Raw genomic sequence first — 25,949 nt, forward strand, 5'->3', positions numbered from 1 at the left:
GGGCACACCGTATGCTTCGGGGATGCGCAGGCACGGAGGAGAACAGGTGCCCCCCGGCCCCTGTTGGGCATACAGGCGCGTCTTCCTCTGGTGCTCAGCGTGGCAGCAGCTCCAGCAAATGGCCTTGGCAGCTGCCCTTTTTTATTCATCACATGGAAAGCGCTTGCCTCAGATTTCAGGTGACAGTGAAATGGCTTCGGTTTAGGGGCCACACACAATTGGACTGGGTTTCAGGGAGGATGTGGAATTGGAGCTGGGTCTCCTCTGGGACCCGGCAGTGAAAGTGCTCGTGGCCTCGGGGAGGAGTGAACAGGAGGGCAGAGGGCGGCAGGAGACTTCCAGAGGACGTGCCGGGGCAGCTGGAGCTGGGCGAGAATCGGGGTGAGGGGTGCGAAAAGGTTAAATAGGGCCCCTGGAAGGGGGTCGGGAATGTCATGTTGTGAGAAAAGAAGACATGACCCCCTCAGCATGGGCCAGGAGGAGAGGAGGTCAGTCGGTGGTGATGGCCAGGGCTACCTTAGAATTCAAAGGGTCTGACTTCCCTGGTCCAGCGGCTGAGACTGAGCTCCTGAGGCAGGGGGCCCCAGTTCCATCCCTGGTCGGGGAAGTAGCTCCAACATCCTGCAATGAAGAGTTCACATAGCACAAATAAAGACTCTACATGCTGCAACCAAGACCTGGTGCAGCAAAATAAATAATTTTTTTAAAATCCAAAGGGATTTTTCATACACACAAAAGCATGCACAGCGGATAGCCCCTGTGGGCAGAGTCTTTAGGCTTCTCTGGGCCTCGGCCAGGTGGGACACGGCTGTCCCTCTGAGCTGGCCGCGCTAGTCCTTATTTCCTGGTCTCCTGGACAGACGCACAGCCCTCCCAGCGGTGTCCCTCTCCTGGTCTTTCCTTCCCTGATGCTGGCTTCTCACCTGTTTCCCAGGGTTCCCATGCATCCCTCTGACTTATCCCAGCCACCTTCATCAGACCCACCTCAAGCCCCCTCTGCTCTGAATTTGGGCTGTCAGATTTAGCAAATAAGGTTACAGGGTACCCAGTTAAATCTGAATTTCAGATAAACAATGAGTTTTGTTTTTTAGTGTAAGCGTGCAATGATTGTGCATGCCTGCTTGCTCGGTTGCTTCAGTCGTGTCTGAGTCTACAACCCCATGGACTGTAGTCCACCAGGCTCCTCTGACCATGGGATTCTCCAGGCAAGAGTACTGGAGTGGGCAGCCATGCCCTCCCCCAGAGAGACTTCCCAACCCAGGGATTGAACCCGCTTCTGTTACGGCTCCTGCTTTAAGCAGGCGGGTTCTTTACCACTAGCACCACCAGGCGGATTCTTTTACCCACTGAGCCACCTGGGAAGCCCATTGCAGCGATTGGGACATACTTATAGTAGAAAATTGTTGATTGCTTATCCAAGATTTACCTGTTTGTCCTGTACTTTCTCTGGCAACCCTCCTGAGGTCTGCGTGGTGTTGGTTTGAGGTTTATCCTGCAGCCTATTTAGTCGTGGGCCACCAATCGCTTCTTGACCTTTCTGCTAAGATCCAGGGTCAGGGGGAGCCCTCGTGAACCTTCAGGAAGGTGGAGCGAGGTGGTTCTGCTGGGGACTTTGAAACCTGCCTTCAGTCTGGCCTCCACTCACTCTTGTCCCCAGTGAGAACCCTCCCTTCTACCTGGCAGCTCTCCTCACCCCTCACCCCAGCCACACTCTTGGCTGTGGGCTTGGGGGTCACATCAGTCACCCTCTGCCTGTCCAAGGCACCTTCCATCCTTCCCCATCACCTGATGGAATTCCCCTACCCCTCTTCCTGGGACCAGCTTCTGAGGCTGGGGATTGAACCCCCAGTTTTTTCCCCCGGAGCCAAGGACACCTATCATTCCCAGTGGTTTTAGAAAACATCCAAGAAAGATTTGAATAAGCCAGGTTTCCTTGAAGAGCCACGAGCTTTGTCCCACCTTCCCACAGCTGGGGCCTCCTTCGAGCCTTCCTTGGATGGATTGTGAGGAAGAAATCTCCTTTTGGAAGCACCCACAGTATTCCTTCGGGGAGAAGGAAGCACCTCAAGGCAGGAGTCCCCCTTCCAGCGACACCCTCGGGTTCTTTGAGGGAGGGTCCTGGCCGCTGTGCAGCAGGCTCCAGCCGGCCGCTCCCTCAGGACAGGAAGGACAGGGGTGACAGCCGGATCTTTGGGCCATCAGATAATTTATCATCATCATTACCACCACCATCATCACCACCATCACCATCGTCATCAGCTGCATGTTTCCTTCAAGGTCAGATACACTTTCTCATTTAATTTTCAATGACCCTGGAGGTAAAGAAGTTTTACATATGGGGAAACGGAGGTCTAGAATGCCTTTGGCATGGCCCCAGGAGACTGAAGGTCAGCCAGAAGCGAGAAGGCCCCAGCCACTGGTGATCCAGGGCACCTCATTCCTCCTTGTCAAGGCAGGCAGGTGGGTCCAGCCCATAAATAACCTACCAAGGCAGTGAGTTTTGACCTCACCATCCCAAGACCTTCTTAGAGGCACCCCCTTATCACCAGAATCTTGTGTTCCTGAAAGCAGTGGATCAAGTGTCCTAAGAGACCTACCAGCTCTGAGATTCTCTGCTTTCTCTCCACATTCAGGCCTACTCAGGAAAGATTTCATCCTTGGTGGCCGCATATCTAAGTATGATCATGATCGTGTAGTCAAGGGTTTCCCAAAAGCTGGTCCACGGACCACTAGTCCCTCCAGATGCCACATACAGAAGTGTGCCGTGGGATAGTGAGCTTGGGAAACACTGATTCTGTAATTCCTTTTGGAGTCCGTTGGTGTGTGATAGCATATTAATGGCACTAAAATGTCCTGCAAAGAAAAATAATCCATTTAACCTCGACACAAATTTTCCAAAACTTACCCAACCATGGAAACTTTGTATTGAGTAACAACCATTAACGTTCTGTGGAACTAATGTTTCTTACAGTCTGCTTTGAGAAGCAAAGATCTACTTCAAATCTTTTCTTATATAACTGAAAAAAAAAAGAAAAGAAAATTCGCCTATTAATTCACTGAGCACTTGTTAGAGGTGGTTTTGAGGGTCTCCTGAATGTAGAACGTGTGCTCCATTCTGACCCTGCACAGAAGGATAATAATAAAGTGAAAGTGTAAAAGTGTTAGTCACTCAGTTGTGTTCATCTCTTTGGACCCCATGGACTGTAGCCAGGCTCCTCTGTCCATGGGGATTCTCCAGGCAAGAATACTGGAGTAGGTTGCCAAGCCCTTCGCCAGGGGATCTTCCCCACCCAGGGATCAAACCCGGGTCCCCTGCATGGCAGGCAGATTCTTTACCACTGAGCCACCATGGAAGCCCTATAGTAATAAATGTAATAATTATAATAATTCATGCAGTACTTATCACATAGCCAGCCTCTCCACTAACCTTTGTGATCTTCTGTCTTTACAACAAGGCTGTGAGATGTGGTTTTGTTCCCATTTTAAAGATGAAGAGACTGGAGCACAGGGAGATGCTGTGAGCAGCCTGGGTCAGCCTGTAAACGAAGCTGCATCTCTCAGTGAGATGTTTCCAGTCTTCGTCCTTCTGCCCAGTGCCCGTGAAGAAGGCGCAGAGCCGGGGAGGTGGGAGGTGGTGGGCCGGGGGCGGGGTCTGAGAGCAGGGCTGCAACGGGCACCCCCCCCATACCCCCTTCCCGGCTCATGCCTCCTTCCCCGCTCTTGTCCCCGCAGGTCTACCTGGCTGAAGCCGTGCTGTGGGAAGAGAGCAGCCGTGTGGCAGGTATTTTTGCTCAGTGCGAGTGTCAACGGTTTCCTGGTAACCTGTGTAATATTGGTGGTGATTCTCCTGACTCTGGAACTTCTAATAGATATAAAGCTTCTCCAGTGTGAGTAGCAAGAGAGATACATATGCAAACACATATGATGTCAATATTCCATGTGCATCCATCAGGGGTCCCCAACCACCAGTGAGATCTGCCCCTGGCCTGACGGCTGTCCACCCCCCCACCCCACCCCGGCCCCATAGCTCATGGGGGTGACCGCGGGGAAGAAAGCATCTGGCAGCCCCTCTCTGTGTCATCCCAGCATGGGTTTGCCCCCCATCCACCCAGGGTGGCCTCTTCACTCCCCCTCCCCAGCATGCCATGATCAGCAGCTGATAAGATCCAAAGCGTTGGGGACCCCTGTGTGCATCTTTTTTTTTTTATTGTTCCCATTTGGAATCTTCCAGATTGGGATTTTCTGTAGCTTAGAGTTCCCATGTGTGGAGGCGTCTCACTTTGTAGTAGCCTGTAATGACAGCAGCCACAGCGATGCTAGGATTCCTTGTGTTTTTAACCAGTTGTAAGTTGGCAGGGTTATGTGTCTATAATGTGATCATTTTGGAAGCACTTCTCTGTGCATCTGATCCTAGTAGCAGCCCTGGGAGACAGGCAAGACGGCTGTTACCCTCTCTATGGGTATGGGAATGAAGCTTGGGAGAAGTTGGACTTCCCCTTGGTGAGAGGTATTGGAGCTGGGATGCCGAGCCCTCATGACGGTTTTCCTCCTCACCCTGGTCCTGTTGGTGTTTGTCCTACGTTCATGGGAGCCTGACGCACGGGGTGGCTGCTGGCTTGCCTGCCACCTCTTCTGTCCTTCCAGGTGCCCCTTGGCAGCACAGCCATCAGAGCAGAGGGTCCTCTTCTGCCCCCAGCCCCTTGTAGATCCCTGTTTGGTGTACCAGCATGAAGGGCCAAGGGCCTTGACTCTTGGCTTTGGGTGAGTGAGTGCTCTTTGCATCCCCAGAGGTCCCCTAGTTAGAGGATGGTTCATTCAAATGCAAATAAAAAAAGAAATGAACTTGTTGGCCCTCTGAGAGATTTCCTTCCCGTCCTTTGGCAAAATCCAGGACTGTTGATCCGGCCACCCCCAGACCTGTTCTGTCATCTTAAGACTTGTTTTCCGCAGGTCCTTTACTGGAGTTTCTGCACTCAGGGTCCGTCAAAGCTCCTGCCAACCTGTTAGCCTTCTCTCCTCTCCGAGAGGGCAGCAGAGAGTGCAGAGTTGCTTTTGTCTGATGAGCCTCATTGGCTTTGTACAGCTGGTGGCCCCTTGGTTCTAATCACCGTATCTTCCAGCAGAAAGTAACCAGCCCTGATTTTACACTCAGCCTGTCTTCAATTATACTGTGTTGTCTATTTTCCCTCCCACTCATCCCTCTGTCTGCTTTTTATGAGGTCTGACCATAACAGAGTCTTTCTTTCCCTGTTGTGGGTTATACCCTGGGCCCTTGGCTGCTCAGGCATTGGGTAGAACCGAGAACGCGGCCGACACTGGAATTTTGCTTAAAATTAAGTATCCAGGAGATTGATTTTGGTGGGAGATCCAATAGCAGCTCATAAAAGGCATCTTAAATTCCATAAAATGCACAATCAGAGATTTATTGCTCTTTTAAAGCGAACCGTAAAAAAAGGCCCAGGAATTCATTTGAGAAATAATGGGGAGAGATTTTATGTTTCCAGAATCATCTGGAAGTCCCTTCAGAATCACGCAGGCCCCTTCAGAATCATGCAGGCCTCAGCCTCCCAGTTCCCACTCATCTTCATGTGACCCACAGTGGGGCAGGCCTTGCCTTCTGAGGCTCGTATTGGCCTCAAGCCAGGGGCCCCAGAGTCTCCCACCTGGAACCCAGTGTGGCAGCTCTGTGACCCTGGACATGGTCCAGGGCTTCGTTTCTGCCTGCCCCCCAGGGCAGGCCCATCTCAGAGCTTTGGGGAGGCTGTGGGTTCCTTTCTTTGGCCAGCCTGCCCCGCGATGGCTCAGGGCATTTTTCCTGGGCTCCCAGGGGAGCTGAGCCACGTGCTGAGCAGGCCTGGCCAGAGTGCAGTAGGGAAGCGTGCTCCCAGCAGCATTCCTGTGTCTTGTTTCTGCCCTGCCACGCCGCCCGGGGTCACCCACTCCTACCACTCTGTCTTTTGGGCTGGCCTTCTGAGAGGCATCCCCTTCTGCCCTCTCTCTATCAAAGCCCACCTGCCCTTGTCCTGGATCCCAGCATCTTACTATTAGCCTCAGGGCTCCTATACTATGAGCCCAGAGGTGGTGCCTTAGTGCCAAGAACTGTCTGGTAGAAGGTGGGGTGGGAGTTTCAGTGGCTGCTGGCGCTCCCTGCTCACGCTCTGGAGGCGGGAAGCTGTGCCACTTTCGTGAGGCTGACATCCCCTCCCCACCCCCAGCTCCCTCTGCCACTCCCAGCTCCAGTCTTCTCCCCAGAATACTCTGGCTAACACTGCCATCTCAGCCACTCAGAAGTTTCAGAATGAGAAGTCAAAGGAAGCTTGCCTTAAATCCCACTCACAGCGCACAGTGCTTTGGGGGTCAGTTGTGGTGGGGATTTCTGAAAGCTCATCTAGATCTGACCAAAGCTGCCTTCCCTGGTCCGAGAGCCCTGGATGTCTCTGTAAGGTCCCTCTGGAAGGCTCCTTTCTGGAACTCTGAGAGGCAGCCTGGGGGCAGATGGAGGCAGCCTCTCGGGTAGAAGGAAAAACAGCATCACAGACCCACCCACCTCCTTCCACCTCCATTGCAGACAGCCCTTAAAGCTCCCTCATGTTCTCTGACCCGACTGCTTCCCAGTCCAAATGCTCACTCTCCGGGCTCCTGGAGGCCTGCCTCCATGCCTCGAAGCCCGCTTTGCGGATGGACCTCATTCCTTACTCCTAAAATCGACCCCTGTTACTGTGCTTGCAGTTTCCAGCGCGTTCCAGTTTGCTGGCGTGATACACTGGATCAGCCTGGCCATCCTCTCGGTGTTCTTCTCGGAGGTGGGTTGAGACTCGGGCCCTGTGACCATCTCTTCAGGGCAACTTCTGTCCCGGGGAGACGAAGCTTTAGTCTCTTGGCCCTCGAGGCTGCAAAGAGGGAGACACAATACGGGGAGCGAAGTTGTGTGCTGGGCCTTGGCGGGTGGCCCGGACGGTGAGCAGGTGTCGTCCAGGTAAGGGGTGGAAGGTGACCTCTGTGAAGGTGAGGCTGAGTGGGAGGTGGTTGAGAGAGAGCAGATGGTTTGTGCAGCTGGTGAGGAGCAGGCAGAGGCCAGGCCAAAGCCCAGGGGCCTGGAGCGGGGAGACTGACTGGGACACTATGGCTGTGGTCCTGGGTGCGCCGGGGGGCGAGGCTCAGGAGGCAGAGAGACGGAGTCACGGCCAGGCAGTGGACTTGACCCAGGTTTTCAGGGGGGACAGGGTCTGGCTAGACTGAGCTGTGACCCTTCTGTGGGAGCAAAGGGGCATGTGCTGGGGTCAGGGAGCACAGATGCCCTTTGCCATTGCTAGAGTCAGCTGATAAAGCCCCAGCCCATTTCTCTGTGTGTGAAATAAGAGGGGAAAATCACCGAGAAGCCCTAGGGCCCTGGGTTTTGATGGGAGCTGATAGCCTTGAGCGCATCTGAAATGCATGGAACCAGGATCTCGGCCCGGTTCCTCTGCCTTGACGGGAGGGTGAGTGGCCAGTCCTGTGGGCAGCTCCGGGCCTGTCACAGTAACCCCTGCCTGCATTTCAGGGGCATCGACTTGGGGCTGTTCCCGGCAGGGTCTGCAGGGGAGGCTGAGAAGACTGGGCTTCATCCTGTGGGTGGCGGGTCTTTATAGAACGAGAGAGTTTTGTGTGGCAGCCCTGTTCTTCCTAACGGAAGATGGGCCCGAGTCAGCTGGCCGCTGGCCCACTCCATGTGCCCTCACCCAGCACTGCCGCAGGTCCAGATTACCCCGGGCAGAGTCCCACTGGGGCCTCTCAACGTGGTCAGGAGGCGTGGGGAGGAAGTCAGAAAGGAACATGGTGCAGAGCCCGTTGGCGTGTAGGCTTGTGCACACACACACATGCGCACACACGTACACGCACAGCTCACACCAGCTCAGAAGCAGAGGGGCCTCTGAGTCCCAGAGCACAGCAGGGCCTCAAAGGGCGGAAGGGTGCTCTGGGAGAGCAGTGATGTGCATGGAGGGATGGAAGTAGAGAGTGTTTTGTGATGTGATTAGGCAACCCAGGGAGTCAGGCACCCGGGATCCTCTCGTGTCCGGGGTTCTCGGTGGGCCAGCTCTGACACTGGCTAGTGGCATGCACTCTCTTTCTCAGACTCAGGGGAGGCCCAGGCCCCTTAGGCCTGGAGTCCAGAATCCTCAGCCTGGGTGTGGGGTGTGCTGGGCTGGGCAGCAGGCATTCCACACCCGGAACATTCTCTTCCCGGGCCTCGGCTCCTGCAGCCCACGAAGTTGGCCAGCGAGCCTGGGCTCAGACTGAGGGGGCAGACCCAACACTGCCCCTCCTGGGAGGTGTCCCCACCAGCTCACCAAGGTCATCGTCCCAGAGATGCTTTGGCCCCCAGATAGTGCCTGCTCCCTGGCCTGCTGCCCCTCGGAGGGTCCTTGTCTCCGGCCGGGGGGTCCCCTCATCTCCACTCACCGGGGCTCCCTCCCACACATACATGGGCCCTGGCCAGATGTCAGCTTGATGCAAGCCCTGGAAAATGTGCCATGTGTCTGTGACTGCCAACAAAAATGTTTAATCAGTTGCTGCGGTTCTTCCATCTATCCCTCCGCTTTGGTTTTATTGGCTTCACAGAATTTATTACCCAGCGTTAATTTGGCATTCCCTTCCTGTCACTGCTAGAGACGAGCCACCTGAAACAGACAAGCCCCTGTGTAGAGGCATTGTGGCTTCAGACCCTCACCCGCCCCCCGCCCTGTCTCCACGCCATGGAAGTGGGCTGGGCTTCCCACAGGCTCAGCAGGGAGAGCTGGGGGCTGGGGGAGAATGACTGTGACCTTGGGCCTTGTCAGAGATGAGGAGGGTGGGGCTGTAAGGTGAGAGTAAGAGAGGGTAACAGGGGAGTAATGGGGGGTGGGGGGTAACAGGGGTAACAGGAATAATAGAGGGATAACAGGAAAGTAACAGGGGAGCCCTGCCTTCCCCAGCACAGCCAGCCCCACATGAGGGGCAGCCCAGCTCGAGAGTCTGGGTGTCCCCGGAGCTCCCAGGAGAACCTAGCATCTGAAGAGGTTAGAGCCGTCCCACAGAGCAAGGGGGCCCAGCCCCAAGCTGTGGACCAGGGCTGACCCGGGTGAGGCCTGTTAGGAACCAGGCTGCACAGCAGGGGATGAGCAGAGGGCAAGGGAGCGAAGCTTCATCTGTGTTCCCATCAATCCCCATGGCTCGGGCTCAGATTAATTACCACATGCCCCCCACCCCTCGCCCCATCTAAGGAAAAGTTGTCTTCCACAAAACCAGTCCCTGGTGCCAAAAAGCTCGGGGACCGCTGCCATAGAGGCCCCCAACCCCTACCCCCCGGAGGGTTGGAAGTGTGTGAAGGTGTTTGTGCTTCTCACCATGACAGGGGCACCTCAAGCGGGAGTCACCTGTCCCTCCGCCATGGAGTAGGCTTGCAGATTTGCCTGCTGAAAATGCCAAAAGCGTCCCTTTAAAACCATGCAGATGAGGACCGCAGCCCAGGGTCACGTAGCCGGTTTCCACCAAAACGGGGCCCAAGGCTCCGGACTCTTGTCTGGCGTGTCCCCGCCGCATGCCCCTCCCTGCCCACCCGCCTTGGCCCTGGTGCACGCAGGCGGGGAGCAGACTGAGAATCTGAGGGAAAGGTCTGGGTCAGCAACTGAGAAAGAAAAGCCCGAACCCTGTGAAATCTCTGACCACAGACCCAGCACACCCCTTCACCTAGGGAGAAGCCAATGCCGCTCCTTCGGGGCTGGCCCTTGTCCCTCTGGGGAGCACCCAGGGCCATGGCCGCCGGCCGGGGGTGGGTGTGGAGTCCAGGAAGGTCACACCCAAAGGGCTCCTGAGGCCAGGTGGCCCATCACTTAGTCCTGAGCCCCGTCCCACCCCACGTCTCAGCTGAGCTTGAGGACCGTCCCCGAGTCGGGCAGGACATTTTGTGAGTTAGAAAACTGAGGCTGTGGAGGAGCAGAAAACTGCCAGGCCCTCAGGAAGATGGGCGGCACAGATGCAGGCCTCTGGGTGGGTGTGCGAACGCCAGCCCATCCTTGCCCATCTCAGAGCTCCAGGGGCTGCTCCAAGGAAGATGCCCCAGAGCACAGAGCTGAGTCTTAAGAGAAGTATGGGGCTGCTTTGGGCTTAGTGTGAAGACATCAATTTTTAAAAATCAATTAAATTTAATTGGAGAATTAATTACTTTACAATATTGTGACGGTTTTTGCCATACATCAACATCAGCCACAGGTATACATGTGTCCCCCCATTTTGAATCCCCCCTCCCCCCTCCCTCCCCACCCTACCCCCCTGGGTTGTCCCAGAGCTTTGGTTTTGGGTGCCCTGCATGATGAAGCACCATGGATTGAACTTGCACTGGTCATCTCTTTTACAGATGGTAATTCAGTTTGAGGAATTGCCATCTGTTCAAACAGGCCAAGCTATTCAGCAGCAAGGCAGACGCTTCTCATTGCAGTGTGAGTAGGCGCCCCACACGCAGTCAGGCCGGGCAGGGTCCCTGCAGGGGCACGAGGTGAATGTGGATGCCTGGGCAGCTTCCTGGGCCATGTCAGGCAGGGTCATCCCGCTTCCTCCTGCTTCCATGGGGCCCTGCAGCACTGAGACTGGGGAGAGCCTTCAGAATCCAGATGGACAGTTGTGCAAACCGCCCTTGGCTGAGACCAGGCCCAGTGGTCACTTGCAACTGGGGAGGCCAGCTGCTTCTCTTCCCGAGACTCCACGAGGCCTGGGGGCCCAGCCAGGGTGGGTCACCCTGCAGCAGGGCCTGAGTGTGGGTCATGGGGTGTTGGCCCCGTTCCCTAGCCAGGGTGGAGATGCAGAGGCCCAGCTCCTTTTCCTGGAAGAGGGGAAAGCTAGCCCACGGCTGACCTTGTAGATGGGAGCCTCAAGGCAGGGGCAGCAGCTGCTGCTTCTTCCTTCTGTTTATTATTATTATGATTCTATTGAGGTGAAATTCACAAAACAGAGCCTTTTATTTTTATCAATTGATTTTTGGCTGTGATGGATCTTTGTTGCTGCCTGGAGGCTTTCTCTCATTATGGCAAGAGGGGGGCTACTCTTCATTGCCGTGTGCGGGCTTCTCATTGAGGTGGCTCCTCTTGTTGCAGAGCACAGGCTCTAGAATGTGCAGACTTAGCAGCTGTGGCATAGGGGCTTAGTTGGTCAGAGGCATGTGGGATCATCCCGGACCAGGGATCGAACCTGTGTCCCCTGCATTGGCAGGCAGATTCTTCACCACTGGACCACCAGGGAAGTCCCAACATGACAGCCTTTTACAGGTTCAGCGGCATTGAGCACCCAGTGCTGTGTAACCATCACCCCTTTCCAGTTCCAAAGCATTTTCATCACCCACAGAGGAGACCCTGTCCCCACTGAGTGGCCACTCCCCCATTCCCCCTTTCCCACAGCCCCTGCCAACCACACCAGTCTGCTTTCTGATTCTATGAACTTAACTATTCTGGATATTTCATAAAAGTGGAAATATTCCATATCTGACTTTTTGGGTCTGGCTCTCTCACGCAACATGTTTTCAAGTTCATTCCCATGGAGTGTGGTTCAGTGCCTGTGTCCTTTTTATGTCTCAGCACCCTTCCATTGTATGGAAAGACCATACTTGGTGCATCCACACATAAGTTGATCAAGGTTTCTTTTAACTTTGGCTGTTACAGCAGAGAGAGCAGATCCGTCCTCCTTTTGTTTTCTGTGGCCCTTCGGTGGATTGAAAAGAATGAGACTCACTCACACTGGGGAGGGCAGTCTGCTTTTACTCAAGACTACTGGTTCAAATGATAATCTCATCAGAAACACCCCCCCCCAGACACACCCCAAAATGATGTCTGGCCAGACATCAGAATACCTGTAGCCCAGCCAAATTGACCCATAAAATTAATCTCCCAGTGCCTGATAGAGAGCCTGGCACAGAGGTGCACGTGTGCTGAGTCGCTTCAGTTGTGTCTAACTCTGTGACCCAATGGACTGTAGCCCACCAGGCTCCTCTGTCTGTTGGATTCTCCAGGCAAGACTACTGGGACTGCGTAGCTATTTCCTTCTCCAGGGGATCTTCCCGACCCAGGGATCAAACCTGCATCTTTCAAGTCTCCTGCATTGGAAGGCGGGTTCTTTGCCACTAGTGCCACCTGGGAAGCACAAAGGAGGCACCTGAAAAATGGAAGCTCTCACTTATTCATCTGGCTCCTACTTTTGGGTGACTCTGTGCCAGGTGCTGGCTCTGTAGGTGGTGCTGGGCATGAGAATTCTGCCCTGATAATCAAGACGCAGGCCCCGTTCAGGGGTTTACTGTCTACTGGGAAGGAGCCAAGCAGATGTGTATAATGAGAACAAGAAACTGAGCTTAAATCTCCCACTGCAGTCAGTGGGAGACCTCAGAGGGCCCGCAAGCTGCTGCTGGATGTGTGAGCTGCCAGATGGGTGGGGGCATGGAGGGCCTCAGGCAGTGGTCACAGAGCGAACAAGGGACTGAGAAAGAGCGACCACAGCATGTTGGGGTGTTGCCTGTGGCTGGGGAGGTGGAAGGAGATGTCCTGGGGACCAGGCCAGGTCACGAGGTCCTTTCCAGGTCTTGCTTAAGAGTGGGGCATCTTGTTCAGGAGTAGGGTGCCTTTGCTCAGGATTGGGGCATCGTGTTCAGAGTGGGGAGGAGGCTCCAAGCAGGAGAGGGAAGTGATGAAATTGGCCTTGTTGAGAAATCAGCCAGGCAAGGCAATGAGGAGTGGGTGTTGGAAGTGGGAGGAAGACTGGAATTTGGGGACTATTTGGGAGATGTGGTTCAGCTTCGGGGTTAAAGGTTTGACCCAGAGCAGTGGAAGCAGGACGGAGGAAGGAACAAGCTGGAGTTGAAGGAGCTAAACTGCAGGATGTGGGGACTGGCCAGCATCGAGGGGAGCATGTGAGCAAGAGACGGGGCCAAGCATGACTTGGAGGGGGAGGGGGACCGGTCTCCTAAGAGGGGGTGGGGATGCCCTTCACTAAGCCCAGAAACTGCTGCAGGAAGAGGGGGGCGGGGGGAGGAGAGGGAGGGAGGCCCCCAGGTGTCCCGTGGGAGGTGAAGCCAAGGGTGCAGTGGTCTGGGGACCGGGAAGCATGAGAGGAGTAATGGAGCCCAGGGAACAATTTGAGGATGGAAAGCTGACAGAAGATGTAGCCAGGAGGTGGGAGGAGAATCCAGAGGGGTTGGGACCCTGGAAACCAAAGAAGGAAGGAAGGAAACCAACCAAAGAAGCCAGGGGTCATCCCGCAAGGGGCTGAGGAGTCGGCACTAATTACCAGGTGCCAGCAGTTTTGCTGGGGGCCGGTGTCAGGCTGCAGTGGGTTTAGTGGAGACACCTCTTCAGAAACTTGGGAGAAGAGACGGGGGGTTGGCTTAAGGGAGACTTGGGGTCAGTGAGAGATGTTTCAGGACCGAGGAAGTGGAGATGTTCATATTGCTGAGAGGGAGTTCTAGAACCAACTCTGCTTGCCTTGTGGATTCCAGGCTCTCTACCTCTCCTACCCATGCCTAGCACGGTAGCCCCCCCACCCCCAGCAGCCCCCCGCACCGTGAGCACACAGCCGGGTCATGTCAGCACTTAATGCACGGCCCTTGGTCACGTGGTCGCCACCATGCTCTATCATCCTGCCGGCCTTGAACCCATTCTTTTAAGGTAGCTGGGAACCGCCTGCTGAAATGGAACCAGTGCAGCCAGTGCGCCTGTCGGCTACGGCGTCTGGTGCGGGGTCACCTCTGGACCCCTAGGGCGGAGGCTGTTCAGGGCGGGAGGCAGATGCCCTTCACCATCGGGATCTCCGCACATTTGGAAGACCTGAGGGTGGAGGCGGGAAGTCGGGGAGCTGCTCACTCTGCTCCTGTTTTATCAACGCCTAACTCCAGGGGGCGCGCTTGTGCTGCCCTGCGGTCTCCCCTGAAATATTTCTCACCCGGTAGACCTTTCTTTTGCAAACACATTGAAGACTGCTTTCAGCTCCCATTTCCTAAGTTCTCCTTGTAGCTGGATCCCGGACAGTGTGCCTACCTCTTGCTGCTCCAGTTTAAAAGGGGGCTTGCAGAGGAGGGAGCCTGCAGCCATCTTGGCAGCAAAAACTTGCCCAGGGGTAGATAGGCATCTTGAGGAAGCACCAGGGGTATTCCTCAGGCCAGGCGGCTCCCCAGAGAGCCCGGGCACTGCCCCACTCCCCAAACCCACCAGCTGCAGTGTTGCAGGGGCACAGGCTCAGGGCGGGATGCATGCTGCTTCCTTCTTCCTGGCTAGTGGGCCCAGCTTTGGGGCTGGGTCTGTGGGGGCAAGGGTGCCAGCCCCCACTCTGCTCACCAATGAGCCAGGGAATCTCTCTGCCTGGAGAAGGGATGGTTGTTGTTCAGTCGCTAAGTCGTGTCCCACTCTTGGCAGGTGCAGCGGTCAGGTCTTCCCACCCACCCTCATGCTCCCTGAAGCCTGAGCCCCTTCCCTGGGGAGAAGGGAGGGGCGTCCCTCCTGAGAGCAGAGCTTCCCAAGGGAAAAGATGAGGGCCCTGGGGTAGGAAGGAAGAGGGGCCTGGGAGCCAGAAGGCTTACCTGCTCCTCTCAGCCTCAGTTTCTGTATCTGTAAAATGGCAGAAGACCTTGGCTTATAGTAAACAATAAAGGGTGACATCCTGTAGATTTTGCCAAGCCTGTCCTGAGCGTCAGAGCAACCTCATCTCTGGAAGGTGAGACTGGAATGAAGGAGACTGCAAACTCTTAGCTCCAGGAGGGCAGAGGCAGCTGGAATTGAGGGTACAGGTCCCTCGGTCCCTCCCTGCCTCAAAGACCTTTGCAACACTTGGGGGCAGGATTGCAAGGCTGAGGGTCTTGGGGCGGGGCAGGTGGCTTCGGCCAATGTCCCATGGTTAGTAAGGGTTAGTCAGAACCAGAAAGGGGCCCTGACCTTTGATTCCTAATCGAACTCTCTGCTTGTTGCATCTGGGCATGCGGCCTCCCTGGTTTCACCCAGGGCATTGTCACCTCATACATCCCCGCCATTCTTTTGGGACCCCAGGGGAGTTTGTTTAAAAGGCAAATTCCTGGGCCCTTCACCCAGAGGTCCTGATATCCTGGATCTCCATGAGAGTCCAGGAATCTTCATTTTAAATAAAACCCCAGGACTGATGCTGGTATTAAAGCTCCAATACTTTGAAAGAGCCGACTCATTGGAAAAGAACCTGGTGCTGGGAAAGACTGAGGGCAGGAGGAGAAGCAGGCAACAGAGCATGAGATGGTTAGATAGCATCTTTGACTCACTGGACATAAGTCTGGGCAAACTCCAGGAGACAGTGAAGCACAGGGAAGCCTGGCGTGCTGCAGTCCACGGGGTCATAAAGAGTCAGACATGACTTAGCAACTGAAAAATAAATAACAACCCAGATGCTGCTGAAGCAGGGGGTCCTTGCCAGCATTTTGAGGAACACTAGCTTTCAATGGGTTAGTCGACTGGGGCGAGACCCATGGTGGGGGCTGTGAGGTGGGAGGGCAGCATGGCTTGATACCTGCAAAGGATGCTACAGGGGAAAAGCCCCTGGGTGGGGTGTTTCAGAGCTGGGTTCTCATTCCAGCTTTGACCCTGACTCAGAGCCACCAGTTCCAGGCCGTTTCTCTTCTCCAGCAAGAGGATGGCCCAGAAGGGCTTTCCCAAGCCCTCTCCACAGCTGCTTTTAGCTGCTCTGTTTCCATGGGCTGGGCTAGAAAGAAAAGGCTCCCTCGGTTGGTGGGGAGGGTGGGGGTCTCTGTGGATGGACCAGCAAGGAAGGCAGGCAGGAGGCAGGTGCTTCTGCTCTGCTTGCCTTCCTGGCACCACTTTGGCCCAGGAGCCCATCAAGCCTCCATCCCTTCCTAGAGCACAGAGGCTGCATGTATGCTGCCTGCCCCTCCCCTCTGCGGGTTCCTGGCTGAGTCTCAGCCTAGCTGGCTCCCTTCCTCCTTCACCTCCTCCCCCCCACCCCGGGCCACTGACTTTTCAGTAAGTGCTGCTTTGTTTATAAAGAAGCAGGATGATTCCCTTTTAATGAGGTTCTGAGAGTAGTCAAACCGAGAAGGGAAAGTGGAATAGTGGTTTCCAGGGGCTGCGGGAGGGGGAGACGGGGAATTAATATGTAATGGGCACAGGAGTTTCAGTTTGGGGAGATGAAAAAGTTCTGGAGGTGGATGATGGTGAAGGTTGCACAATAATGCGAAGGTACTTTATGCCACAAAGTCTAAAACGTGTGTGTGTGTGTGTGTGTGTGTGTGTGTATTTTACCACAATCTCAAAAGGAGCAGCAGAAGGAGAAATCATATTTGGACCAGACCCTGTTCCCCTCTGTGCTAGCCAGGACTTTCTGCTTTGGGAGCCTCAGAATGGTGTGTTTGGGGTGGATGTGGCTGGTGTATCCTTTCAGAGGAGACAAATGCTGAGTTTCAAAGTCGGCCCAATTTGAGGGAGTGAACAACAGAAGACTGGGACAGTCTGGTGTTCTCATGCAGCCTGAGTATACAACGCAGAGTCAACGGCCTCCACGTCCAAACACTGACTCACTGCCCAACGCCTGAGTGACTTTGGGCAGCGTCCTTAACCTCTCTGAGCGTCCCCTTCTGTAAAATGGGAGTCACGTGTGAGGAGGGCCGGCCCAGGATTTGCAACCTACTGATACATCCCAGATGGCAAATGTTAGTCTCACACGGAACTGGAAGATGTGTATCTTCTAATCCGTCTCTCCAGCGGAAGAGGAAATGGGCCCAGAGAGGGGATTTGATTTGCCCATAGCCACACAACCAGCCCATTACTGAACTGTGACCTCAAGATCCCAAACCAGCAACCCAGATCTCTCCTCACCCCCTCAGAGCTGCGGTGCAGTTAAGTGAGAGATCAGGGAACCATGTGGAAGGGACATCAGGCTGCCGCGTGTCCCTCTGTGTTCTCAAACATGGTGACATAACAGGCCACCACCAGCATCCCTCCTTCTCATCCCCTCATGGAAATTGGGATAGTCCTTCATGAGGAAGAGGGAAACTTTAGCAGCCAGTCGTTTTTGTGGCCTAAGTATGGATAGAGATCGCTAACCTTTCTGCAGCTTTTGCCAGGTTCAGGTGGCTGACCTTGTATTGGGTTGGCAAAAAAAAATTCGGGTGGGTTTTCTGAACAAACTTTTTGGCCAACCTAATCCTGTAGGCGTGTGGGAGAACGGACCTCACCTGGAGGGAATTGCCATGAACTTCTCACCTTGGTTCAGGGAAGGACCTAAGACAGTTATACCAGGGTCATACAAGACCAGGTTCTAAGTATCTTCTTTAGAGAAAAAGGTACTCTTGGTGAGGAAACCACCCCAGAAGGCAGAGGCATTGAAATGAGTTATGGAGGGTTTTAAGGAATCAGTCAGTCATGCATTTATTCATCACTCACGAGGGTAATCACTCTATGCCAGACACTGGGATAAAGGAGAGAAATCAGACAGTGTCTCCTCATCCTTAACTGGGGCATCAGGCAGGCAGTCACCACGAGGTGAGATGAAGTGCTGGGGGAGGGGACAGCAGCGATTGATGTTCCCAAGGACTATAAGGACGCCCAGGAAAGAGGCACCAAGCCTGGAGAAGGTAGAGGAGCTTCATGGAGGCGATGCTTGAGTGGTCGGGAAGATCCCCTGGAGAAGGGAATGGCTACCCACTCCAGTATTCTGGCCTGGAGAATTCATGGACTGTATAGTCCATGGGGTGGCAAAGAGTCAGACACGACTGAGCAACTTTCACTTTTACTTTCAGAAGGAGAAGAAAGTCTTTCCAAGTAGAGAAAGGGAAAGAGGCCCTCTGGTTAGCACACAGGCCAAGATGCTCTAACAAGAAAACCAAAAACGGGCTTAAACAAGGCGGGATTCATTTCTCTCTCGTGGAAGGACAGGTGGGACCGGCCGTTTAGGCTCATGTGGTGATGTGGGGCTGGTGGGGACCCAGCAGTGCCTCCATCTTGTTGCCCAGCCCTCCCTAATTGAACACACTTCCCCACCACACCGACACGCCCACATTCTAGTCTTTGGGAAGAAGGAAGGAGAAGGAAGGAGGAGGAAGGGCTCACAACTGAGAGGTGGGACACAGAGCTTCTCTGCTCATAAGCTGTTGGCCGGAACTTGCTCACTTGGCCACTCCAGATGCAAGGAAGGCTGGGAAATGTAGTCTTTTTCTGGGTGGCCATACTGAAATTCCAATTACTGTATGAGGAAAAAAAATTGGGGGTGGGGGAGCAGTCTTTACCACATGTGGAGACAAGGTATAGGAGAAAGAATTGCATGTTTGTAGGTTTGCAAGTGCTTTATGTCATGACAGGAGTGCAAGAGATGACTGGAGAGGGAGGCAGAGTTCTGAGGGTCCATTCCAAGGATTCAGAGTGTATCTGTATTCAGTGGGAGCACTGAAGGTGCTGAGCCAGGGGCTGGCGCCAGTGGTAATGCAGACCTGAGCTGCAGCATTCAAGGCGGGGCTGGGGAGGGCATGTGAACCGAGAGACACTTAGGGGAAGACTCTTCCCAAGGAGGCAGAGCCTTGGATTCTCAGCTCTGGAGTCTTCTCTGCTGGTAGAAGCAGGTAGAAAGAGCAGTAACCATGCCCTCTTTTCTCACTTCCTCTCTCCAGACTGTTCTTCGGATTGTGGTGCTCGGGATCTGGGATTACATTGAAAACAAGATAGAGGTAAAGACCAGTGTCCCCCGCACCCCACAGCCAGCCATCCTGGAAGCTGGAAACTGTCACTGTCCTGTCCATCCCAGGGTGGGAGCCATCAACAAAGGCCAGCTCCCTCCCACACTGGACACACGAGTCTGTCCAGCTGTGCCGTTGGGTGGGTGGGGAAGGGAGACGACTGATAAAGTTTCCAGTGAAAGAATATGGTCTAAAATGTCTCCTTGAAGTTCTGCAAAATTTAAAAAGTTATTCTTGAATCATTTTGGAAAACTTCTGAAATGTGTTTGAAAACAAATCTACTCTTTAAAATGGCCCCGTGGTCGGAGAGCAGAGTGAGGGGACCCTAGAAGTGCTTCTCAGCCTGGGTTTCTGCAGAGCAAACCAGTTGCTCTGTTTCATGTGAAGAGGAGGTGGGGTGTGATGGGTGGAGATGGGGTGCTGGGGAGGCTGGCTGTCCTTCGAGTTGGGTGTGCACAGGAGAAGGCAAGAAGGTCAGTGTCTGCTCCCCATTCCTCCCTTACCCCCAGCCAGCACACACTTTTTAGCCTCTTTGGGTCAAATGCTGGGAGTGGACAGAGAGGCCTGGCCTGTGGAAGTCTCAGACCAAGGCCACACTGGGACAGGCTGATGGCAGGGCAGGGCCCAGAGCTGAAGCTTAGGCGGGGGTCCCCTCCTCTCCGAACTCTGCCTCCAGGCAGAGTTAGAGACTCAGCACCAGCCCTGGTTGAAGAAGATGCAAGCTCTGGGCTTTCCAAGGGGAAGGGGCCTTCCTTCAGCCCCTGCTGCCACTGAGAGGTTCAGAGAGGCCAGCGCAGGAACCCTGTGACATGAAGGCAAGCCTGTCCCAAGAAGAGACAAGATGCTGGAGGCAGATGCTTGAAAAAGAAGCTTGGAACAGCCCAAAGCAGCCTGAACCAAGGCTGGTGATGGACTGAGGTCACTTGGAGGAGAGACAGTGCTCAGGAGCATGTCCAGCAGGGAGAGGCCCCTGAAGGCTAGGGAGGATCTGGAGAGGTAGCCAGGGATGGACAGTGACCTTCAGAGGGGGCTGCAGGGCATCGTTGGCCAGTGCCAGCTGCCTTGCCTGACCTGGTCACTGGTTCCAGGACATTCAGGAAGGTGACCCAGGATGTTGACATCCACCTCCTCTCACAGGTGTTTGACGGGGCAGTGATCATCCTGTCCTTGGCCCCGATGGTGGCGTCCACTGTGGCCAATGGGCCCCGGAGCCCCTGGGATGCCATCAGCCTCATCATTATGTTCCGGATCTGGCGGGTGAAGAGGGTGATTGATGGTGAGTGACCCGAAGGGGCTGAGCTGGAGGCAGGAAGGGTGGCGTGGCTTCTGGGGTCTCTCCCTTGTCGGGGCAGCCTTTCCTCGGTTTCCACCCCCACATCCCACCCTGTGAATACTGTGGGGCTTGACATCTGCTCAGGGAGCCCCTAATCCAGGGTCCTCATCAAACCGGGATGTGATCGGGGCCGGCTTTGGAAGGTCCACCCTGAGAAGGTGCTGGTGGATCATCTCGTCCATCGTCTCATTTCACAGGTGGGAAGGCTCAGGCCCCGAGGGAGGAGGGTCACATAGCAAAGCAGCCTTGAGCCACAAGTAGAGGCAGGATGCCCGAGGCCTACCAGTGCTCCCTTAGACATTCAGCCTCCCTCATCCGTACAGGCTCTGCTCTCAGCTCTGTCCCTGAGAACATCCGCTCCCTCCAGGGCATGAACAGCGCCTTCTGGCTCCTCTCTGCCAGCTGTGGACAGCTGGATACCCTCACACCGATGCATCTGACAGCTCCCGTTGTGAATGCTCTTCCCAGCTGTTCCCCTTTGTCCTGACACATCAGGCGTTGCTGAGCCACTGGGAGCATCATGATAGGGATGCGCTGTGTGAACAGATGGGGGTTGGATGCCACTCTCACTCTGGGTGTGAACTGGCTTCAGCAGAGACCCTGGGGACAGCGGGCCTGCTTGGGGCAGCCTCTGGGGCCTGGAGACAAGTCTCAGGGACTCATGGGCTGTCCTCAAGTTTGGAAGCAAACAGAAAAATTCTGATTTCTCTCGTCTGCATGATTCCTACAGCAGCTAGAGAACATCTGGAGGTTGGGACACTGTGGGTGGAAAGGAACTTGGAGAATTGAGACATGGAGAGTTCTAGAACATAGTGGCAAAAGAGGCATGTGACCGAGATTTCTGAAGGGTCTGGAAGGGCTGGGTTCTGAGAGGTGTGAGAAGAGTGTGAAAGGCAGAGGCCAAGGTCAGGTCAAGAGTTGATCCTGAGACTTTCCAAGAGCCCAGAGAACTGCCAGAGGAGGGGTCCGTGGGGCTGCTGCTGGCTGGGAACTCTCCAGGTTCTCCAACCCAGAGTCCAGGGGCTCTCCTCTGGGTCTCAATGTGTCTCATTTATAAATAAGTAGGATTGACTGTGAGCAACTGGCCTCAGGACAGCAGTGACTTAAAATAGAAGCCTGTTCCTCTCACATGAGAGCCTGCAGGTGGGCAGTCCAGGATCCACAGGGAGCATCCATAGTCACAGTCCCCTGTTCCTCCTGTTTTGTTGCTTTGCTGCAAAGAGCCTACTTTCCAAAGTCACCCCCACGGTCCAAGATGGCTGCGTCCATGCCTGCTCTCACATCCTCATTTCAGCCAATAGAAAGACTGAAGAAAGGAATAAGATAAAGAGTCAAAAGGAAAGCCCCAGCTGCCTTTTCTTTTTATACATCTTTACTGAGATACAGTTACATACCATAAGACTCACCCATTTAAAATGCACAACTTAATGGTTTTTAGTACATTCATAGAATTGTGCAAACATCACCAAAATTTAGTTTGGAGCACTTAAAAAATCACTTCAAAAAGAAACCCATTAGCCTCACTCTCCATTCCCCTCCAGCCTTAAGCAATTACTAATCTACTTTCCATCTCTATAGATTTGTTTCTTCTGAGCATTTCATTTAAATGATAGGATATGTAGTCCATTGTATCTGCCTTCTTTCACTTAATGGTTTCAAGATTGATCCATGTTGTAGCATGTGTACACACGTGCTAAGTTGCTTCCGCCATGTCTGACTCTTTTGTGGCCCCGTGGACTGTAGCCCGCCAGGCTTCTCTGTCCATTGGATTCTCCAGGCAAGAATACTGAAGTGGGTTGCCATTTCCTTCTCCAGGGGATCTTCCTGACCCAGGGATCAAACCCACATCTCTTTTGTTTCCTGCATTGGCAGGTGGGTTCTTTACCACTAGCACCACCCAGGAAGCCCAAGCATGCATCAGGACTTCATTCCTTTTTCTTGTGAAATGGTGACTTGCAGCCATGAAATTAAAAGATGCTTGCTCCTTAGAAGAAAAGCTATGACCAACCTAGACAGCATATTAAAAAAGCAGAGACAATACTTTGCCAACAAAGGTCCGTCTAGTCAAAGCTATGGTTTTTCCAGTAGTCATGTATGGATGTGACAGTTGGACTATAAAGAAAGCTGAGTGCAGAAGAATTGATGCTTTTGAACTGTGGTGTTGGAGGAGACTCTTGAGAGCCCCGTGGACTGAAAGGAGATCCAACGAGTCCATCCTAAAGGAGATCAGTCCTGAATATTCTTTGGAAGGACTGATGCTGAAGCTGAAACTCCAATACCTTTGGCTACCTGATGTGAAGAATTGACTTATTTGGAAAGACCCTGATGCTGGGAAAGATTGAGGGGAGGAGGAGAAGGGGATGAAAGAGGGATGAGATGGTTGGATGGCATCACCGATGTGATGGACTTGAGTTTGAGTAGGCTCTTGGAGTTGGTGATGGACAGGGAGGCCTAGCGTGCTGCAGTCCATGGGGTTGCAAAGAGTCGGACGCGGCTAAGCCGCTGAGCTGAGCTGCAGCGCTCCATTGCATAGATGAGCCACATTTTATGTGTCCATCTGTCAGCTGATGGACACTTAGGTTGTTTCCACTTTGGGCTGCTGTGGACACTTCTGTTCGAGTTTTTGTGTGGACATAGGTTTTAATTTTTCTTAGATTCCTAGGAATGAAATTACTGGGCCATGTGGTGATTCTTTGTTGAATATTTTGAAGAACTGCTGTTTTCCAGAGCAGCTGCCCCATTTTACATTCCCACCAGCAGTGCAGGAAGGTTCTAATATCTCCACTTCCTCATCAACCCCAGCTGCCTTTTAAGAAAGGCTTCTGGAAGCTGCTTCATGACACCTGCGCTTATATTCCCATTGTCCAGGATGTAGTCTCATGGCTGCTCACAGCTACAAAGGAGACTGGAAAATATAGTCCTCATACCAGGCAGCCATGCATACAGCCAGAATTACAGAAAATCCCATGGACAGAGGAGCCTGGTGGGCTGCAGTCCATGGGGTTGTGAAGAGTCAGACACAAGTGAGCAACTGAGCATGTATGCAGAATGTCACTATGGAGAAGGAGGAAAATGGGTCTCTCGGTCACAATGGTTAGGGTTCTAACCCTCTTATACTTTCTGGGTGCTGTTGGTACCTAGGTACCACGCCTGCCACTGCACTGCTGGATCTTCTGGGAACCACGCCTGGGCCTGAGCCTGCTGCTAGCTGGACGCTGGGACTGGCCCTTCCCCTCCCAGCCCTGCCGCTGCCGAGCTCTTCATGGGGCTGTCTCTGTCTTGCAGCCTACGTCCTGCCGGTGAAGGTGGAGATGGAGATGGTCATCCAGCAGTATGAGAAGGCCAAGGCCATCCAAGACGAGCAGCTGGAGAGACTGACGCAGATCTGTCAGGAGCAAGGGGTAATGCAAGGCCACTCTCAGTTCTGCCCGGGTCCATCCCAGGCAGAGAACGCTAGGGGTGCCCAAAGCCCCCCGCCCAAGGGTGTCAGAGCTGCAGGGGCCCTGTGGTCAGCGAGCTCCTCCGGCCCCTTCACAGACACATGGGGAGCCCAAGGCCCAGAGTCAGGAGACGTGTCTCTAAGGTGACTTGTGCCCAGCCGGGCCTGGACTCAGCCCCAATTCCCAGGCCAGGCTTCTGTTCGTCTTGCTGTGGTGACCAGTCAGCTCTCCAGCCTGAACTGGCTGAGTCACCTTCTCAGTTATCAGGGTCTTCTGGGCACCGTGGTCTCTGAAAGGCGAGGGGAATCAGATTCTGTGTGCAGAGCTTGCCAGGCATCGCGGTGGGCCAGTTGCCACCCAGGACCCCCAGACCCACCAGAGAGGCATCAGCAGTGCCCTCCGCCCTCTGGGAACCAAGAAAAAGACTCTGAGACAGGGAGGGGCCCTGTGAGGCTGTGCTGAGGGGGGTGGGTGGGCTGGGGATGGGCAGCTGGGCCCAGAAGAGGGTCTGCCTAGGATTCCAGGCCTCACTCAAGGCCCATCTCTCCCCTCCACCCCCTGTCCTCTGCACTGCTAACCAGAGGTAGTTTGGCCTTCATCCTGATGAGAGGGAGGAAACCTGGAGTGTTAGCAGCAGCGGCAGGAGGGTCTGCGCAGGTTTGAATTTTAGTTTATAATTTGGCCGTGCCTGGTCTTAGTCGTGGCATGCGGGATCTAGTTCCCTGACCAGGAATCGAAGCTGCCTACCCTGCATTGGGAGCAGAGTCTTAACCACTGGATCACTAGGGAAGTCCCCAGATTTGAATTTTTGGTGGCTCTTTCTTGCCACCATTGGAGGACGGATGGGAGAGGCAGGAGTGGAGATGGGCATGAAGCCTGGAGGAGGCTGTAGAACCACCAAGGGGAGCAGGGTCTGGGGTCAGGGACACCTTGAGCCTCATCCAGGACCTGGCCAGAGCATGGTCAGGCAGCTCTCAGTCTGCTGTCTGATAGGAAAATGAATGCCCTGCTCAGCCGCACTTGGCCACATGAAAGCCCTGCATCTGCTCTTCATAAATGCATGGCCTCCCAGGCCACAGAGAGCGAGCTGGCCCCACGAGCCTCACGTTAACAGCCCATGTGCCGCGTGGCTGAGGGGAAGCCCTGGCGGCAGCCCACCTCCCCCGCTTTCCACCACGACCCCGTCCTGAGCCCCCGGGGACCCCACGTTCCTGCTGTCCTGGTTCACATCACCCGCTCCATGTGGCCTCCTTCCCGGGGGTCTGGGCCGGAGGGAGACTCCCTTGGACTCCGCACAGGAAAGAGCCCATAAATAAAGACAGATTCCCTCTAGGTAGTGACATCTGGAAAAGAGATGAACAGAAACAAACCGTTTTAATTTAAAAAACACCTGAAGCCTGTCATCTGAGTTAAGACAGCAAAAAAGGGCCAGACGGGCTGGAATCCCAGGGGGCTGCCAGGAGGGCGGGAGGGGCTGGCTAGAGCTGTAACTGGGTTCTCCGCTCTCCCAGAGTTCGGCCCTGCCCTCTCCACAGAGTGGAGCAGACAGACACTTCATTTTCAACTGGATTGTAAGACCAGGCTTGAGACTTGACTGGGCAACAAATGCCTTTAAAGAAATATGAGTGCTGGCTCATGGGATATCAGGGGTGGCCAGATCCTTCGAGAGGAAAGTGCTTGGAATAGTTAAGTTGTTACGGACAGACCTGAGTGCAAAGCCTGCTTGGCTACTTGTGGTTTTGGACACCAGTGAGACCTCTGTGGACCTTGGGCTAGTAATCTGGGAAGGATAGCTGTGGGATTGTTTAGCCTAAAGCCCGGCGCCTGATAAATAGTGACTTTATGAGAACTAACCCCTGTTTCCCCCCATGCACCCATTTTACAGGTAAGAAAATTGAGGAGTGGTGACTTGCCCAAGAGCACACAGCTAAGTGAGGGCTTTTAGAGCCAGGAGTAGATCCAGCTGTCCTAACTGAATGTCCTTCTTCCCCAGCCCGCCTTGCTCAGGGTCTTGTTCCATGACATTTTTCTACCCAGGTCACTTCTCAGGGCTTGGTGAAAACCTTGATCAGGGTGAGCACCAGGGTGATTTAAAATCATGGCCTGAGGACAGCCCTTCTTTTGTGGGCACAGACCTGGGTCCCCTCAGCTCCCTCAACAGCTTCCAGAGTCTCTCGCTGCTGTCCCCACTCCCGCCCCTGCCCCATCCCAGGCCATTCTGTTCATCTTGGTCAAAAATCTCTCTCTCCCGGCTGGAATTCTTAGGGTTCAATGAAGCAATTTCCAAACTAAATTCGTGTATTCTACCTAAGAAATTGAAATTTATCCAAAGTTCCAATGAAATGTGTGGCATCACTTTGCATTCACCTTGCTCTCTCCCTGGCATGTATTTGTGTAACTATTTGCCAGCTCTTATTTTTCAGAACAGTTTTAGACGTATAGAAAAATTGGGACAGTAGCAGAGTTCCCACATGCGCTTGGCATA

At 54.1% G+C, this 25,949-nt stretch overlaps 1 protein-coding gene across 4 annotated transcripts in view; it reads left to right on the forward strand.

Annotated features, from left to right (window-relative positions):
* Positions 1–25,949, forward strand: part of TMEM266 (transmembrane protein 266) — a 124,111-nt gene that overhangs the window by 72,859 nt on the left and 25,303 nt on the right. For 3 of the 4 annotated variants that reach the window (XM_061394713.1, XM_061394714.1, XM_061394715.1), the window contains 5 exons: positions 3,733–3,887; positions 6,730–6,803; positions 18,626–18,682; positions 19,829–19,967; positions 23,310–23,425. In XM_061394713.1, coding sequence (XP_061250697.1) covers positions 3,733–3,887; positions 6,730–6,803; positions 18,626–18,682; positions 19,829–19,967; positions 23,310–23,425 — 541 coding nt within the window. Of the gene's footprint in view, positions 1–1,155; positions 2,278–3,732; positions 3,888–6,729; positions 6,804–18,625; positions 18,683–19,828; positions 19,968–23,309; positions 23,426–25,949 lie in introns of those variants that run through there. The other variant, XM_061394716.1, reaches the window with a different exon arrangement.

Source organism: Bos javanicus, chromosome 21 (assembly GCF_032452875.1).
Source record: "Bos javanicus breed banteng chromosome 21, ARS-OSU_banteng_1.0, whole genome shotgun sequence".
NCBI classification, from domain to species: domain Eukaryota; kingdom Metazoa; phylum Chordata; class Mammalia; order Artiodactyla; family Bovidae; genus Bos; species Bos javanicus.